General features: G+C 28.1%; 1 protein-coding gene across 3 annotated transcripts in view; it reads right to left on the reverse strand.

The window, feature by feature from the left end:
• Positions 1 to 340: 340 nt before the first annotated feature.
• Positions 341 to 18,040, reverse strand: part of DopEcR (G-protein coupled receptor DopEcR) — a 307,743-nt gene continuing 290,043 nt past the window's right edge. For all 3 annotated transcript variants that reach the window (XM_075373223.1, XM_075373222.1, XM_075373221.1), the window contains 2 exons: positions 7,909 to 8,140; positions 341 to 1,246 (listed from right to left, as the gene is read on the reverse strand). In XM_075373223.1, coding sequence (XP_075229338.1) covers positions 640 to 1,246; positions 7,909 to 8,140 — 839 coding nt within the window. In that variant the 3' untranslated portion in view covers positions 341 to 639. The remainder of the gene's footprint in view (positions 1,247 to 7,908; positions 8,141 to 18,040) is intronic.

The raw sequence follows: 18,040 nt of genomic DNA on the forward strand, positions 1-18,040 counted from the left end.
AAACTTTAATTTAGTATTTATTCCCTTTTTTATCCATTCAAATTTTAAATGTTCATTATAAAAAAATTCTGTGTAAATCTTCTAAAAAGTAGTTTTACAATTATATCCTTGACTTAATAATATTTTGAGACATTTATGCAACAGAGCATGTAAACCTCCATGAAATGGCAATTTATGAAAATAAATTTTGTAAATTTCCATTAAAATGGACATTTATTTTTAAGTTCAAGATCCTGAATAATATCGATAGCCATCCATGATATTTAAAACTAGAATCAAACTATTTTTATACAAATAATATGTCATAAAACAAATCAAAACAAGTGACATCCTTTCTTTTATTGAAAAACATTTTGCTTTTTTTCAGTGGAATGTGTTATGGTTAATCATTGATTCTAATGTGAATATGTGTGTGCTCTTCTCAAGAACACAACATGCATATTTGTAAGTCAGGATCATTCTGAATAATTTAACAAATAAAAAACTGATATACAATATTATGAGAATTTGACTAAATAATACCTTATGATTTATTATAAGGTATTATTCTCGAATCAAAAGTACATTCTTCTAATCGATAATATGCATAAAATATTTTATAAAATAATCATAACAGTGTATAAGAAAACAATATAAACTTTAATCATCAGCATCCATACCGATTAGTTCTAATTGTAATCGTCCTTTCTGTCTACAGCAGATAGTCAAGCACAATATCCTAAGCATCAATCTGAACTGCGGGCTGAGCGTAACTAAGATAAAAGCTTTCCAGACGGAATTAAGTATACCTAACCAGAAGACAGCGAAATGTATATGAGGTATAACAGTAACCCGATTGCCAGACCAATATTCATACAATCGTAGTAGAATAAATGGAAGCCAAGAAAGCCAAAAAGCTACTACTAGTACAAAAGACATAACGTGACTGGGATTCGATAGGTTTTCGGATAATGCGGTCGCATATTCTTTGTCGTGAATCGGTACACCGTTTCTTAACTTACGCATCATAGAGAAGATATAGAAATATGTATAAACGATTGTTATCAGACTAGGCCCTAATACGAGGATAGCTAGCGTTATCGAGTAAGCCGCCATGTCTCTCCAGTCCAACATACAAACGTACGCATCTCTATCAAATATAGGTTGATTGAAGCCAAGCAATGGTGGACAACACATCATCGCTGCTGATATCCATGTGAACGCCATCCAACACTGCCCTCTCGTTTTAGTCTGTACCGTTTCATACCTGCAACATGAATCATAAATAAACTCACACAACTATGGATAGACCTACTTATTTCTATTTTATACACACCACACTTTAGACAACTATGGAATGGTCACCATTCTATAGTTGGATTCTAATTAACAACACATTTAACCTGGCAATCCGTATGTGTAAGCTATAGGTACATGCTGTACATGGACAAGGGATGCATCTGCTTACAGAACCCAATTTAAGAAAGCTGAACTACATATCTGGAGAATTCTGGAATAGCATATGAATCAATCAGTATTAGGTCTAAATACCATATTGTAAAATCATTTATTGTATAAATCTCTTAATTAAGTTTTTTTAGTAAATGAAGGTAATTCCATCAGGTATTTTCAAAATCTTGTTAAAAAATAATGGATCAATTAAAATATTAAAAAAAAACTACTTACTTTTATAAACTTTATTGTTTTGAATAATAAAATTATATAATTTTGACTACTTTGTTAATCGGTTTAATCAAACAAAGGAACCCTTAGTAGTTATATAATAAATATGTTTTTTCCTTTTTGAATGCATTCTTTAATCTTTTAGAATAATTTTTTATTTTCAGAGTTATTTTTGTTATTAATATTTTTTTAAATAATAATGAATTTTAAAAAGATTAAATAAAAAAGTGGCTATATAACTTTGGCTACTATACGTTTTGCTCTTGACAGACAACTTTAGAAGAAAATTAAATGGAATATTAAAATGTGCTAGTATGCAAGTGAAGAATTAGGTAAAAAACTTTTCCTCTTAAAGTAAAATTTTGAAATATGACAATCATGAGACCATATCTGCTTACTGCCTCGACCAATTGTAATCAAAATTAAATGGTATCAGTAACTGATATTAAGAAGTAATCATACAACATTTCATAAAGGTTGCTAAATACAGCCTGAAGATATAAAGCAAAATGAAGTTAGGCTTACATCTTCTACACCTGAGTGAAATTCTCAATGTGCCATAAGAATGTAATGGAATCATCTAATTAGAACAATAATGTGGTTGAGGCTGGAAACAACAAAAAAGAAAAAAAGTGTTTTCTCCCCCACGGGAGTTTGAATAAGACCAAACTACCACCATTAGCTACCGGTATTTATGGGACATTAAATTATGTGGAAAAATTTACCTACCTTTTGAGTAAAATTTTGAAATAAGGGACCCATGAGGTCTGTATTACTCTGTCCCTTAAAAGATTGTTACTGAAATTAAACGACATCAATGTTCCATTTCAGAAATCATCATGACAAATATTTCATTGTCTGGAGAAATAAAACAAAAAAACTGTCCACATATATTCATCCTTCTGGAATTTTTCAATGCTAAAATTATATTTTTTGGTTAGAAATGTTCATGAAATGTTTTTTGTGCAAAAACCCTGGCAAACAAAATATAACTCGACTGGCATATATAACATATCAACTAGCATATTCTCTTATATAGTATACTAATTTAACAGTGAGAAGGGAAAACCAAATAATGTTGTGTAAATCTTCCAGAATTACAAGAAAAATGAATTATGTAGGTTATCATAGCTGAGGATTTTTTATTCTACATCCATGGAACCAGTTATTCTGTTACATATATTCTCATGAGAAAAACAACCTTGATATGTGCAACTGTGATTTAAATTATGATTATCAGAAATTAAACAACTGTGTAAATCAAGGGGATGCTTTATTATTCTCTAAAATATAATAATAAAATAATAAATTTATTTAATGTACTGTGAAATAAATTTAAATATTCATGTGGTTTAAAAACTCTTAGGAGGTGATGATAATCCTCTCCTTGCATGATTAAAAACTGAAAGACAAAAATGGAATGTTGATGCTTTATTTCTGTTCAAAGATATTATCTGCAATAGTATGTGTTGTAACATATAACTTTCTAGAATGGTTGAGTAGTAACACCCGTGTAGGTATCAGTAATAGGCCTTTATAACAACACTGTGGTATTGATAAGCTGGCTTGGCTCCTATGATCTTTGAGATTAAAGGAATAAATGCAATGCAAACCCCTCTTTCTCCTTATGTTATTTTTTACATTCTCTTCCCGTTTATATCACTAAAAGCAACAAAGTGGTAATTCTAAGAGAAAACATCAGAGATATATCTGTAACAACTATATGTCTGTATCTAGATATATATATATATATATATATATAGTTACTTAGTAAGTATCAATATAAAAACTATAGAAAACTACAGTATTAAGATACTGTGATGTGTCACTGAAAATGTGTCTATGTATATTTTGCTATTAGAAAACATTCTGCTCCTAAGTTAAAGCATGTATACTATATACTGTTTAATAACAGAAAGTGTATATTAATTTGTTTGCTTTTGACTATCTGTCCAATTATTTTTACTTCCTTGAATGAAGTAAAGAAAGTATTGTGATTGCGAAAATTTTGGTTTTCAAATTTCAATGAAAATATCCATTTTGATCAACCCTGAATCCATTTTGAATAGTTTCGGCATGACGTCTGTACGCACATATGTATGTATCTTACATAACTCAAAAACGATTAGCCGTAGGATGTTGAAATTTTGGATGTAGGACTGTTGAAACATCTAGTTGTGCACCTCCCCATTTGATTGCAATCAACTTGACCAAAAATGTCCAAAATCCAAAAAAATTAGATTTTAAACTTTTTATTAACTGCAGTAATAAGTCCTTATTAAGAGCTTTTCAATGATATTTCATCAGTGATACTTATTTTCATTGGTTCCAGAGTTATAGCCAAATAAACTTTAATTAATGAAATATTTGGATCTTACAAGGGGAAGATGCATCAGGTTGAATCAGACTTCATCTCCTTTTTTTTAACGTCTTTTTTAATTTAAATATATTGATTTATTAATCATTATTAACCTCTGATTTAAAAGAATCTTTACAATAAATAACAGTTCAATGATAACAATAAAATACATATATATATATATATATATATATATATATATATTATAATATTATATATTATATTATATATATAATATATAATATAATAAATAAATATATATAATAAATATATATATAAAATATTAGAAGTTATTAATGAAATAAAATTTTATGTACTTTTCTTTTTAAAAAAATATGTAATGTAATTTAATAGGTGTACAAGGAAGTCATGTGATGTCCTCATCAGAGTTTTTTAGTAGATGTGACCACAAGTAAAGCACCTGAGGTACAAGGGATACCAGTCACTGATTTTGATGATTCTTTTCTTTGTTTTGTACGTGCCTCTGATGAACGAACACATTGTAAATTGTTTCCAAATAAGTTAAGTGAAAGAATTTACTAAACTAAAAGTTATATGGACAGTTTGAAGATTTTTTTACTTTTAAGCACTGCTTAATAGTGGATTTTTATACTATAACATTTAGTTTTATGCCATATTGGTGTTAAAATGCTTTCATCAAAAATTAAAAAAATCAGTAGCAAAACTCAGTAGGTAAAATAGGTGATATATATTCTCATACTTTAGAGAGCCTAAAATCATGTTCAATAGCAAACTTTAGGACACCTGTATTTCTTTTGTTATTTTTAACAAAGTGCACATTTCTGTGTTCCTGTTCAAATATATATTTTCAAATGGACATTATTTATTTTTATAGGGCTATCTATATTTTAAATATAGTTAGAATTAAATAATGTAAAAACATTAATTTTTTAGAAAAAATAGAAGTTAAAAAACACACTAGAACAGAAAAATATATATGACTTCAGTTCTGTAAATTTAAATTTTTTAACATCAGTACCATAGAGTTAGTAAATTTAAGATATTTGTACTTTAATTAGGTGAAAATATCTATAAGTTAATATTAAAAGAAGTTAAATTATAATTGGTTCATTTTCAGTATAGTTTTTTAATTGAATTTATTTTTTTAAATAAATTCATTTTATTTTTTTAATAACACTGATATTTATTATTTTTATTTAGAAGTAAATAACCTGTTACTTTTTTATCCTTTCTTAGCAAATCTTCATATTATAGGAACTGATTTTGTTTTTATGCAATCAGTCTTGCATAATATTTGATTAATTTTTATGTTAATTTCTACAAAGATAAATGGGAGGGGAAACATTCTCTAAACTAACAAATGAACTGGTAAGCAAGGGGTGAAATGAAAGTAAAATTTTCAGTCATGTGATCCCCTGTTTGTATGCGAGAATTTTATTTTTCTTATATCAGAATAACAGATAATAGTAATAATGTAAATATCTTTAAATGTTTATTTACCTTAAGTATTATCTATCATTTAAGTGTGTTGAAATGAGTTTCAAAAATTTTTTTTAGATTTAGAAATTCTGCAACATTTAATAATATTGAAGTTATGATCTCATTTCATGAAATGGTAACAATAAGGCTAGCCATTGATAAAGACTACCTATAATCAAAAATACTATTATTATCTCTGTACAAAATCACCCTTAATCTAAAAAAACTGCCCTTGGTTCTTCTTTAAAAATAATCTGTATGAGCCGTTTTAACTGAAAACTCAATAAAACTTTTGAAATAATTCATTTTTCCAACATTTTTGAAAAGATTTTTACTTTTATAATCAACAAAGGTAAATGAAAAATGATAAAAATTGAAATGTATTATGAACTAGTATGTTTGAGAACTTAACTTTTTATGATCATGAAATTCATTAACTGTACTGTTTGGTGATTATTAAAGCTAATCAGTTACATTTTTCTGTTACAAATAAACAATAATTAAGATTTAAACAGACTAAAAAAATGATTAAATGGTTATCATAATTTTTAATGCAGAAAAATTCTACTCTTTTCACAATTATAATGATATACATTACAATAAGATAGTAATTGTGACAAAATCACCTTCTACCTTCCAATTTTTTGGAGTTTTTGATTTAGGTGGTAGTATATAGGTGAGTTGTTTGTGTTGGTGTCTGTTTGAGATAGTACCTTGGGATTGACTAAACCAAGTTTTCAAATTTAACACAGTGACTTCTATACATGTGGGCATAAATTCAATACCAGGTGTGTAAATATGAAACTAGAAGTTTTGTGTAGAAAATACACGTTTATTGAATGAAAATGGTAAAAAATAATTTATTTGAAATACTCTCCATTGCTAGCTATACATTTTTCCCATCTCTCTGACAATTTATGAATGTCACGCCAAAAAAAAACTGTTGCTCTTTTGAGGCAAACCAATCATCCATTTTTGTACATTTTCATAAGAAGTGAAGCACTGCTCAGCAAGTGTGAGTCCCATCAATGTAAATAAATTTGCATTAGCTCCAGCCAACTACTAAGTTGGCTGGAGCCAAGTCTGGTGAGTAAGCCGCATGCAAAAGTATTTCCCAACTGAACACCTCAATCGTTTCCTTGACCGGTTTTGCTATGTGTGATGGTATGAAGCAAAATCACTTTTTTGCCTTTTTTGATATTCTGGTTGTTTTACACGCAATACTTGATTCAAATCGATCATTTGTTGTCAGTAGCGTTCAGTATTAATGATTTTATTAACCCATTTTCCCATCTTCTGGATCTTTCCCATGGCTTTCAAACATATGGAGATGGATACTTGTGTTACATTTAATTGATCTGCAAGTTGTTGTTGTGTTTGAGCGTATCCTCAACCAACAATGCTTGCAATTTGCTGTCTTCAAACTTTTTTGATGGTCTTCCATGTTCTTCGTTTCTCACGTCAAAATCATCACTTTTGAATTTTTTTTTAAACCACTCAGAGCACTGTGATTTACCAAGAGCATGCTCACCATAGGCTTTGACAAGCATTTGATGCGATCTTGTAGCAGTTTTCTTTAAATGGTAACAGAAAATCAATGCTGTCTGCAAATTGTAGTTTGTAGGTACAAAACTCGACATGTTCAACGCTAATTAAAACTATGCTGTTGTATGAAACTTGTATTGTTGTGAGTTGAAAATCTTTGTGAAAGAAAATGACGCCAGTGATGCGGTTTGATGATAACTAAATTGACAGGTAGGGCCATCTATGGGCAAATTCCAGTTTCATATTTACACACCTGGAGTTTGTATCTCAGATAGGTGGGAAATGAAGGGAGCAGAGATCATAACTCATGATAAAGGTAGAGGGGCAGCACTTATGAAAGTTTAATGATACAAGTTTTCAGCTCTTTTAAAAAAATGAAGACTTTCCAAATAAAAATTTTGCTAAAATGACACCTTAAATCAAATTAAGGGCTTTTTTTGATGTATTTTTTCTAACTTGATAAGTATAATGTATTGTTGCCATTAATTTTTTTTTAGTTGTTTCTTGAAAGAATAAACAGCTGGAATGACACTAAATTTCAAATATTTTTATATTTCAAGGCTTGGAATAGACATTCCTACTGTTTTTCAAATCATATGTTATTAAAAATGTTACATTTTGAAATAACTGGTATTCATACAATAACAATTTAACAAAGATTCTAACATATTTCTGACATTTGTTGTAACAAAAAGTGAGATTTGAATGCTTACCAATACTTGGCTGACTTTTCCAAACTAGTGCAGACAAAAGTAATAGCCGTTTAAAAATTAATGAACTAATGTTTGCCTTTTTTTGTTTTAGGATTTGCCAAATAAACTGCTTGATTTAAGAGTGTATTTAGATAGAAAAGAGAAAATATATATGTTTAAATAACATACCTGAGAGGCTTTCTAACAGCAAGATAACGATCCACACTAATCCACATAAAAGTATAGACAGTGACAGCCCAAAGAGTGACCTCTAAGTAGCCGACAAGGCGGCAGACGAGATCACCATAGACCCACTGTTGTACAAGAGCTGGATAAACTGATAGAGGCACTACTAGCAAACCACATAGCAAGTCTGCAACTGCTAATGACAGCAAATAGCAGTTTATCACCTCGCCTGGCCCTGTAAAATAGCATTACATTATTAAAATAACAATTAAATACATGCTTTTAATTTAATTAGTCTAGCAAATTTCAAACATTAATGCATTATTATCACAAAAATTAAATGAAATTACCACACTTTGAATTTTCTGATTATTGATAAATAAATACAATAAATTTTAGGAAATAATTAACAATCTACATAAAAAACAAGCAGATTCAGAATAATTAAGAAATGTATAACATTACTAAAAACTATGTTTTCTAAACAGATTTTACTAAAGTTAAGTGTTTCTAATTTGTTAACTCTAATCCAGTTACTACTCACAATATTAATTGATTCTCAAAATAATCTAGTTTAAAGTTCCATTAAATAAGTAAGCTATGTAATGTATTTAAAGAAAAAGCAAAACATCAGATCAAATATTAATTTTGTATAAATATAAACTTGAAATGAATAAAAAAACAATAATGAATATTTTAGATTATTATAGCATTATTTTTATCGATACCATTTTCAAAAAGGACTCTACAACTTTGAAAGGATATGTAGGTTTATTCAGTCAGTTGAGACACCATTTTATACAAAATGTATCAAGTTTTTTTTTATTAAATACTCAGTCATTTTGGATTGATGTAAGTGTACTGGTGGATGACAGTTATCCCACTAAAATTGACTCAGCATGTACTATATCACTTCTACAAATGTGGTGATTCATTTTTTAAATTCGGCAAAATTGGAAGGTAAAAGTGAAACAAACATTTAATCTTTAATGAAATCTCTATAAGAAAAATTGAGTGTTGTGAAATCTAGGGAACTTGAGTGTTAGTCATTTGACTGTGCCAGCTCGACCAATTTACCGATCTCACAATTATTGAAGGAATCCAAGACTTTAGTGTAGTAGTGTTTTGGTGCATCGTTTACCTGGAAGAGAAGTGGTTGTTTTTGTCTAAATGTGCCTTATCTTAGTTTAAATGCCTTATCTAAATGTGCCTTACCAGGCAGATATTACAGTATTACTTACATTTTACAGTAATCTCAATGAAAAAGAACTAGTCGTACAGCATAACTAGTTAAAACATCAACACATTCATCATCTTTAGGATATCAAGAATGTGCTCCAGAGAGTAGATGGATTTTTTGTGGAACGGAGCAGGCAGTGAGTGATATTTTACCATTGACATGAAATTACTCTGCAAATTATTACATTTTCCATTATTTCATTTCTTATCTTTCTTAGAAATTTAACCGTGTAGAAATTTCTGTGAAGAATTTATTACAATTTCTGGGTAGAAATTTAACATTTCTTCACAGAATTCACAACTAGCCATCTTATTTAGTTCTCAGCAGCGGATAATATGACGCATGCTCTGCACCATCAAAAGTATTTTGCTAATTGAGCTGAAATGATACTGGTGTCTCTGGTGTAGGAATTTGTACTGTAGCACTCTGTGATTGGGAACTTCATATGTTTTACTACAGACTGATCCTGTAAATCTATGTAAATGCTCATTTGTTCAAAATCTTAAATCTCCGAAAGTTCTTCGGAGCAAAGCAATCTTCACCGATTGCTTTGAGATTTTGACACAACGTTGCATTTCACTATTTATATACCTAAGATGTCACACCTGTGACAAGTGAAAACATGCTTTTTTTTTAAAAAACAGCGCTATCTGTTGGACATAAAAACAAAACACGCTATACTAAATATTCTAGGATTCCATTTCAATGTTTCCGATATGTATGTCCGCTATAGACTAGAAAAATACTGACTGATTTACGCGCGGGGAAGAAGGGAGAAAGTGAAAAATCGTTAAAGGTGAATAGGGAAAAATCGAAAAAGGTAAAAGGAAAGAAGGAAAAATGGAAAGAAGATAAAAGGGAGAAAAAGGAAAATGGGAAAAGGAGAAAAGGAAAGGGCGAAAGGGAAAAGGGAGAAAGGATAAAAGGGAAACGTTAAATTTTGTGAAGTTCTGTAATGTTCATTTTGCTAATGTCTTATCAAACTTTAAATTGTGTTCATTTAATCTTTACACACACAAACATATATATATATATATATATATATATATATATAATCAAATCTAGCAATAGCGAAGCTTGCCAGGTCTGATAGTATTTTTATAAAACTGATACTCAAAATACTAATTTTTATTACTTTCTTTAACCTTAATTCTTTGTTTCTGATTAATTTAAAAATATATATTTATATTTAAAATATATTTTAATTCAAAAATTAAAAATTAGGCTAACACTACGAACGGTGTTAGTCACGTTGAACACGTTTTAAACACGATGTTTTGCCTAGGCTTTCTCAAGTATACATATATGTGTAAATGAATGAAGGTCGCCACCGTTATAGTACGGTAGAAACTGACCACACCATAATCGATTATCATGTGTGAGGCAGAATAATAAATTACTGTAATACAGACTTAGCCTAAAAACTTAATAAATACGAAGACTATTACGCGTCACGAAAGAAAAAGCTTGTTTTTGAAGAAATATATCTAACTATTTGATGGAAAACATTTTTATTGTATTTTTAGCATTATGACAACTGATAATACTTAAAAAAGAATATGAAATGGATTATATGATAGATGAAAAGATATCAGACCCTCACGTAAATCAATCCGACATCAATTAATATAAAAAATAGAATGTTTATTAAAACATTAAATTGAATGCTCAGTTTTAACCGTAATTGTGTTTTTTATGTTTTTTATTAAAATTTATTTTTTCTTGTTTACTGCTGAGTTTTAAAATTTATTTGAAAAAAAAGAAGCCTAAAGAAATTAAATAAAATTACGTACAAAATGTACCGAACAAAAGAATCTGCTTTTTACCGGCGACTCAGTTTCTATGTTCTATAACTTTGTTAAGTGATTATATATAAAGTATTTAAATATACTTAAGAGCACATTTTTATTTGTTTGGTACTGAATTTGTTGCTTTAAATATGATAGTCATTTTTTTTTATTACTGTTATGTTAATAAAAATAAGACTTTTTTTTTTTTGCTGAACATTTTTTTCAGTAGAACTATTTCATATGCATATAGTTTCAAAATTTCAGTGTGGAGGAAAGGCTATGAAAAAAGGATTTCTTTAAAAAGGAAATCTTGGCTATTTACTAGAAGAGTATATAAGTCGGCAACTTACAAGCGTAGAATGCAGTATAGATTTCGTACTTTTTATAATTATTATTTCGCCGTATAACATTGTGATTATTTAAATTGCACTAATAGAAAAGCAAACTAAAAATTAGGGATTCTTTATATGTAGTTTTCTACAATTCCTTCTGGGATATGTAAGATATAACAATTCTACAAAGGAATTCTTTTTCTGTCGCGACGCATACTGTAGTATTTACGAGTGATTGCTTTCATTTATGTTTATCACTAAGGTGAAAGTAATTCCAACAAGATTTTCAATAAAAACTCTTATCTCGTAATTAAAAATATCCGACTGAAATAAATAAAAACAGGGCTTAAAAAGAGAGATAAAATGTCTTGATTTCCTTTGGTCAATGAAAATAGGTTTAAAAAAAATGTAGGTAAAATCAAGAATGTAAAACAATATTGAAATTTTCATATTGAGTTGAACAACAGTAAAAAAAAAATAATATAATATGTAATAAAATAATTTTATATTTATTAGTTTATTATTATTATTATTATTATTATTATTATTACTGTTATTATTATCATCATCTACATTAACTACGATGATAATAAATTTAAAGTAAAATTGTTAGATTTTGTCAGTTGTATTTTAATTTAACTTATTTGTTGTCTTTTTTATCGCATGAGCTGTTTACTACAGAGATTCGATTTGGTTTTATTTTAAACTTCGTTGTTTTTTTTGTTTTATCCTATTTTATTTCAGTATTGTGCTGTCGGTATCACTATCTCTCATCAGTTCGGTCTACCGCACTTTGGTTGGTTTCAATGCGGATACAGAAGTACAAGACTGTACCAGTTACGGAACCGTTTTCACATTCAATCTTACACGAAACACGATTTCAGTGCGCAACGTATACAACTGCGGTAACTGTTTTATGTGTATGTGTGTTCTGTATTATACCATTCATATTCCTCGTTTTTTGAAAGTATTAGATGACAATACAAATACGAAGTATCGAAAAATAATAATATCGTGTATTACAACAATAATTTAAATTTAATAACTTTAATAGAAAAGAAATTATAATAAATTTTGATGTCAACATTTATTTATACTTTATATAAACGGTAGTCGTGGAGAATTTTTAGTTGTCATCACGAAATTATTTATTCAGTTTTACTAAACTTAAACAAATAAATAGGTTTTTGTTCATAAATAAATTTCCGCCGAACGAACAGTTCGTTATTGAATTCAGTCTGAATATGAGTTTGTGTCTAAAACGTTTTTGTCTCGGATTTTTATTTCGGATTTTGACTAGGCTAGAGGACCATAAAAATATACGAATGGGCGCGATCGCTCGTCGGGTTCAAAACCCAAAAAAATGGCTGTAAAAATTAAAATTTTGTAACCGTTATACAATAACGGTGTAAGGTATCAAGTTGATTCAAACACACCACGTAAGGTTTACTAAAATGCATAAAATATATAAATATCAATTTTATAAATCAAGTGTAAAATCCCAAGATGGCGGAAAAACTAACCTTTTAATAATTGAGAAAAAAGTATGCTATAAAACTGCCAAAACACGAAATAAATAAATTATTTTAACTTAGAATTTGTACAGCAAGTAGAAGTTAGAGATAATAACTTTGTTAGAAATGAATTCATAATTGAGAGAACAGTAATAATAATATGAATGTTCGTTCGGGAAAGTCTTACTAGACTTTTCATTGATAAATGGTTATTTAAGTATCATACGTAATCCCACGACATCCTTACATTTTATGATAAATTTTCAAATATATTTCGCCTTCTATATAGAAAGAGCGTGTATTGATTTTTTTTATTTTTATGATTAATTCATCATATAAGCTTGAAGCTTGCGCATGAGAATCTGAAATGGAAATTTTGAAGCATATGGAAAATGCCATACCTGACCGGGATTCGAACACGGGACTTCCAGATGAAAGGCCGAGACGCTATCAATTTCCCATAGAGGTTGGCGGAGTTTTATTATTTAGAATTATATCCTATAGGAAGAGACGACACACATTTACTTGAACTTTTTACGTTTTGATGTAAAAAACAAAAAAAAAAATCAAACAATCTGATTACAAGTGATATTATTCAAAGTTAGTTTGTCAGAGATAAACGTTTATTAAACAGCCTGCTCTAGTAATCAACACAGCAATGATGTGTAATTTGTAATGCAAATATCACCAGCGTATTTCGATGGATTTGGCATGATGAGATGCATCAGTGTATTTACAGTATATAAGTGTATAACAGTAAAGAAGAAAAAGGGAAACCATTTCACTCTTCATTATTAAAAGTGAGCCTATCATGGGATGTTTGTTATTTTTGAAAATCAATTTTTTCATTTTCGGGAATGTCTAGTCTTGTTTGTCATAATCAAACGTTCACAACCGTTTGATTATGATACTAAACATCTATTCGGGTAAAGTACAGTTGTAACTATTTTCTATAAGACAAATTAAAAGATAAGTAACATGGATATCGTTTTCTTTATTTTAAAATAATACAAACAATTTAATTTTGAATGATAACAGTAATTTTATACACATTCGCGCCGTGAGTATACAGATAGTATTCCATATATATATAGTAAAGATTTATATATCATAAATTTTATTAGTTATAAATACACTCAGGTTTTATGTAAAACAAAAAAGCCTCGGCGAAGCTGGGAAAATTAAGCGGCTCTGGATATCGAGAGTTTCGGCTTCGGCAGAGTACTTAGGAAGAAAATTGATAAGGTTTTTCTTCAGAAACGGCAAAAAAGAAAAACACTTGTTTTTTGTCTTCACCCATTTATGAGGGTTTAATTCAGACCAAACAACATTAGAGAGTGTTAGTTATCTAAGGGGCATTAAATTATGCAAACAAAGTTTACCTACATTTTGAATAAATTTTTGAGATACAGGGCCTGAGGTCCCTGCCTCCTTCACCAATTATGACCAAAATTAAGTGGCATCAATGTCCAATGTACAGAATAATATATAATCGTGTAAGATTTTCATCCAAATCAGTACCCGTCGGGCTAATCTATCAGTAAAACTCGTCGTTGTCAATCAAATAATTTCGAAATCGAGAGTTCTCGGGTCGAATCCTACTTAAAACCTTTATTCGGATTTGAATACTAGATCGCAAATACCGTTGTTCTTTGTCGGTCGGGTGTCAATTAACCAAACGTCTCAGATATGTTCGTCCCGAGTCTGTACAAGACTACACCTCATTCACACGTCACGAACAAGGGACGCGGCTGCCTACGGGTCCCGAATCCAGAAAGTTGCATGGTATATCTGTGTACTTCTGGAATATTCATACGAAAACAATCCAGATCGGTCCATCTATTCTGGAGATATAAAGCTAAAAAGAGACCAACATACAAACATATTATGTCTCGTACAAATATCCTTCCGGAATTTTTCAATGCTAAAATGTTTATTTCGATTAAAAGGGATCAAACGTTTTCAGATACACAGTATATTTATCCTAGTATGTTTCTGGGAAAGTAAAAATATTACTAATTCATTTAATTAGGTATTAAAAACATTTGATAATTGTGTGATTATTATCACATTAAATGAATATTACTCAAAAAATATTTAATTCATTTAACAAAATAAAATACATTTGTTTAAATAAATAACATACGTACTTTTATATTAGCAATCTAAAAATAAAGAAACTTATCTCAATTTTTACTTTCCCTTTAATATATCTAGAAGAGCAATATTAAAGGGAAAAGTACGGTGATAATATCAAAAATGGGGTATCGGGTTTTTGGAAAATCTTTACGTTTTAGGGTTCAACTGATTCATCTAAACCAAAAAAAATATTTATGTATGAGTGTAGTATGTATATATTTGTCGTACTACTTTTGGCCTTATCTCTCAGGATTGACTAAACCGATTTTCTTCGAAATTGACTAAAATATTTCTATATATGAGCCATTGATCATATTATTTTTTTAAAATTCGTTAAGGAAGAGGGGACATCGCAAAAAAAACCAATTTAGATTTTCTTCAGACGCATTTTAGAGAGAAATTTATTAAAGGAAATTTGTTACCTACTGAGCATATAAAAATAATCAAAAAGAAATTTTCAAAAAATCATCCCCTATCTCTTAAAATATTGTTTTTATTCTTTTGCTCTATCTCCCTTCGGTTTTAATATTTAAAGAAATTTTTTGGTATTTTTTACATTATATATAGGGCTATCAAAAAATGTCTACAATTTTTTTAAGTTATAAATCCTGGACCTTAAACAAAGAATTGTTTTTAGAAATTTTTACATTCTTATTTTAACTTTCATCGGTGGGGATTTTAGATTTTGAGAAAACCTTTCTTCAGAAAAATTTGCAAAGTTAACCTATATATGAATATTTTTAGAAATAAAAAAAAAAAATTATTTTCCACCTCAAAAAATTTAATCTGTTTTTTCTGGCTTTAACTCATTTAATTTTTATTATAAAAAAAATTTTTTTTTTCTTTGTCATTTTAAATACAACTAAAATTTAAATAGTATTAGCCCCTATAATATACACGGAACCAAAATAAGAAGAGATTTTTTTTTGATTACTATGATAAATACTTAATTTTTTCAATATTTTGAAACAATTCTTTTTTTAAATTTATTTTTTTTTGTAAGGATCACTTTTTTATAAAAGAATTATTACTAAATTCTCCTCAAAGAATAATGGAGCTCCAAAATCAAACATGTTTTTTTTTTAAATTTGGAAATTTTGATGTTTAAATCTTATTTTGGTAATCATTATACGTAATAAGTCTCAATAATATGGGCCCCAAAATTTAAAAAAATTCGGAAAATCTTTTTTGTTACTCATATTTAAATGTTTATTATGAAAATAAAAATAGCATTTTTAATGATTGAAATTTTAATTCAAATTATAATTTTAAGGAAAGTCTTTGCAATGAGAAAGCTGTTTTTTATTTGCTACTGCCCTGAACATTGAATTTCTTCTTCGCGGCAGGGGAAGGATTACTGAAGCAAAGGCATGGCAAATTGGATGATATGAAAAACAGATTAAATAAAAACTATCGTACTTGAAATTACTGGTCTAAATAAGAAACGGGGAGAAATTAACGTATAGAAATTATACAAATAATTCCTGTTATATGACGTAATAAGTAGTTACTGTTATTTTAAAGACAGTAATTAGAAAACTGGCAATAAAATAATCAAAATCTGTGTTAATGAACTCATGGTCTCTAATTAAATATTTTAACCGATCATACTTAACAAAATTTAGAGTTAAAATTCAAATAATAGACAAAATAAACGGTTAAACTAACTCCAAATATTTTAAATACAAAGAAAATTGAATAATTAAAAATCGGTTCAGTAAATATCAGTTACTTGGGTTTGAAAAATTGTAAAAATAAAAATTAAACAAAAACTAAATTAAATAAACAGTTTCTTAATGTATGCGTTAAAATTATGAAGAGGAGCTTATTTTAATGTTTTGTTGTTTTTTCCAGTACAAAAAATTAAATATCCTAAAAAATTAAAATTTTTTTCTCAAGTAGTGAGAATTTTAATTTCAACTTGAATTTTCAACTTGAAATTTTAAAACTAACCCGTTATTGCAAAAAAAAAATTATAAGCATTTAAAAATTTTAATACAAAAAAAAATTATTTTTTGACTAATTTTAATAAAACCGTAATACACTGACTAAAGGTATACCGATTAAAACAGAAATAAAATTATAAAAATAAAAGAGGCTGGCCAGAAAAAATGAGATGCTACGAAATAGATGAGTTATAAAGTAATTGAATTACACGAAATGTAAAAGGTAGGAAATCAGAAAAAAAATTAGAAACCTAGCTACATCAGATAATTTAAAAAAAATCCTATAGAGGTGTCTTTGTTTTCCATTTTTGCTACTTTAAAACAAGAATTAAAATGTACTCTATAAAAGTTTATTTCTAGGTTAATGTTATCAAATTAACCCTTAAGAAATTCTATTAGATGCTACCTTATCCAAATTTAAAATTAAAGTACTGTAATAGGCGATAAGAGGTATCATTGTATTGTAGAAACCGTTATGTGAACTAATATTATTTTTCCAAATTAATTATTTTTATCTGTTTTTTCTAGTTACTTTTTTGCGAATAACTTTCTTTTTTTTTAATTTTGTACAATTCCTTTATATTAATTCACCGAAATTAAATTCCGCACTTATGAATCATATATTAAACATACAGTACGCCTACATGAAAGAGCATATTTAAACTTAATGACTTGAGAATCAATTTACTGATTTATGAGATTGTTTTTACATGTATCTGCTACTAATATTAATTGTAACGAATTACTTACAGGATAAGCACTAAGAAAAGTTTTGAAAAACTTCATATATTTTTCAATTTAAACGGACTTAATTCGTAATTACTAGACTTTTACAAAAAAAAAAAAAAAAAGTTTAATTCATTTCATACTATAAAATAACAAACTTGAAATACTCCCTCTCGTTTATTTTCTATAATTCAGTTCTTAAACATTTTTTTTGTATAGAAGGTTATAATAAGAATGTTCTTAATTTTAAGTGAAATTTTAGAACAGATCAGTATTACTTAATACAAACAGAAGTAGTAGGTAATAGAAAAAATTCAAATGAGATCTAACTGAAAATTTTATCTTTTTTTTTGTTTTTCTGGGAGAAAAACGAAAATTTTTAACTCGCTTCTCAAGTAAATTAAATAAAATTAAATATAAAAATGTATAAACATTTACATAAAAAAAA

This window comes from Lycorma delicatula, chromosome 8 (genome assembly GCF_047948215.1).
Source record: "Lycorma delicatula isolate Av1 chromosome 8, ASM4794821v1, whole genome shotgun sequence".
NCBI classification, from domain to species: Eukaryota; Metazoa; Arthropoda; class Insecta; order Hemiptera; family Fulgoridae; genus Lycorma; species Lycorma delicatula.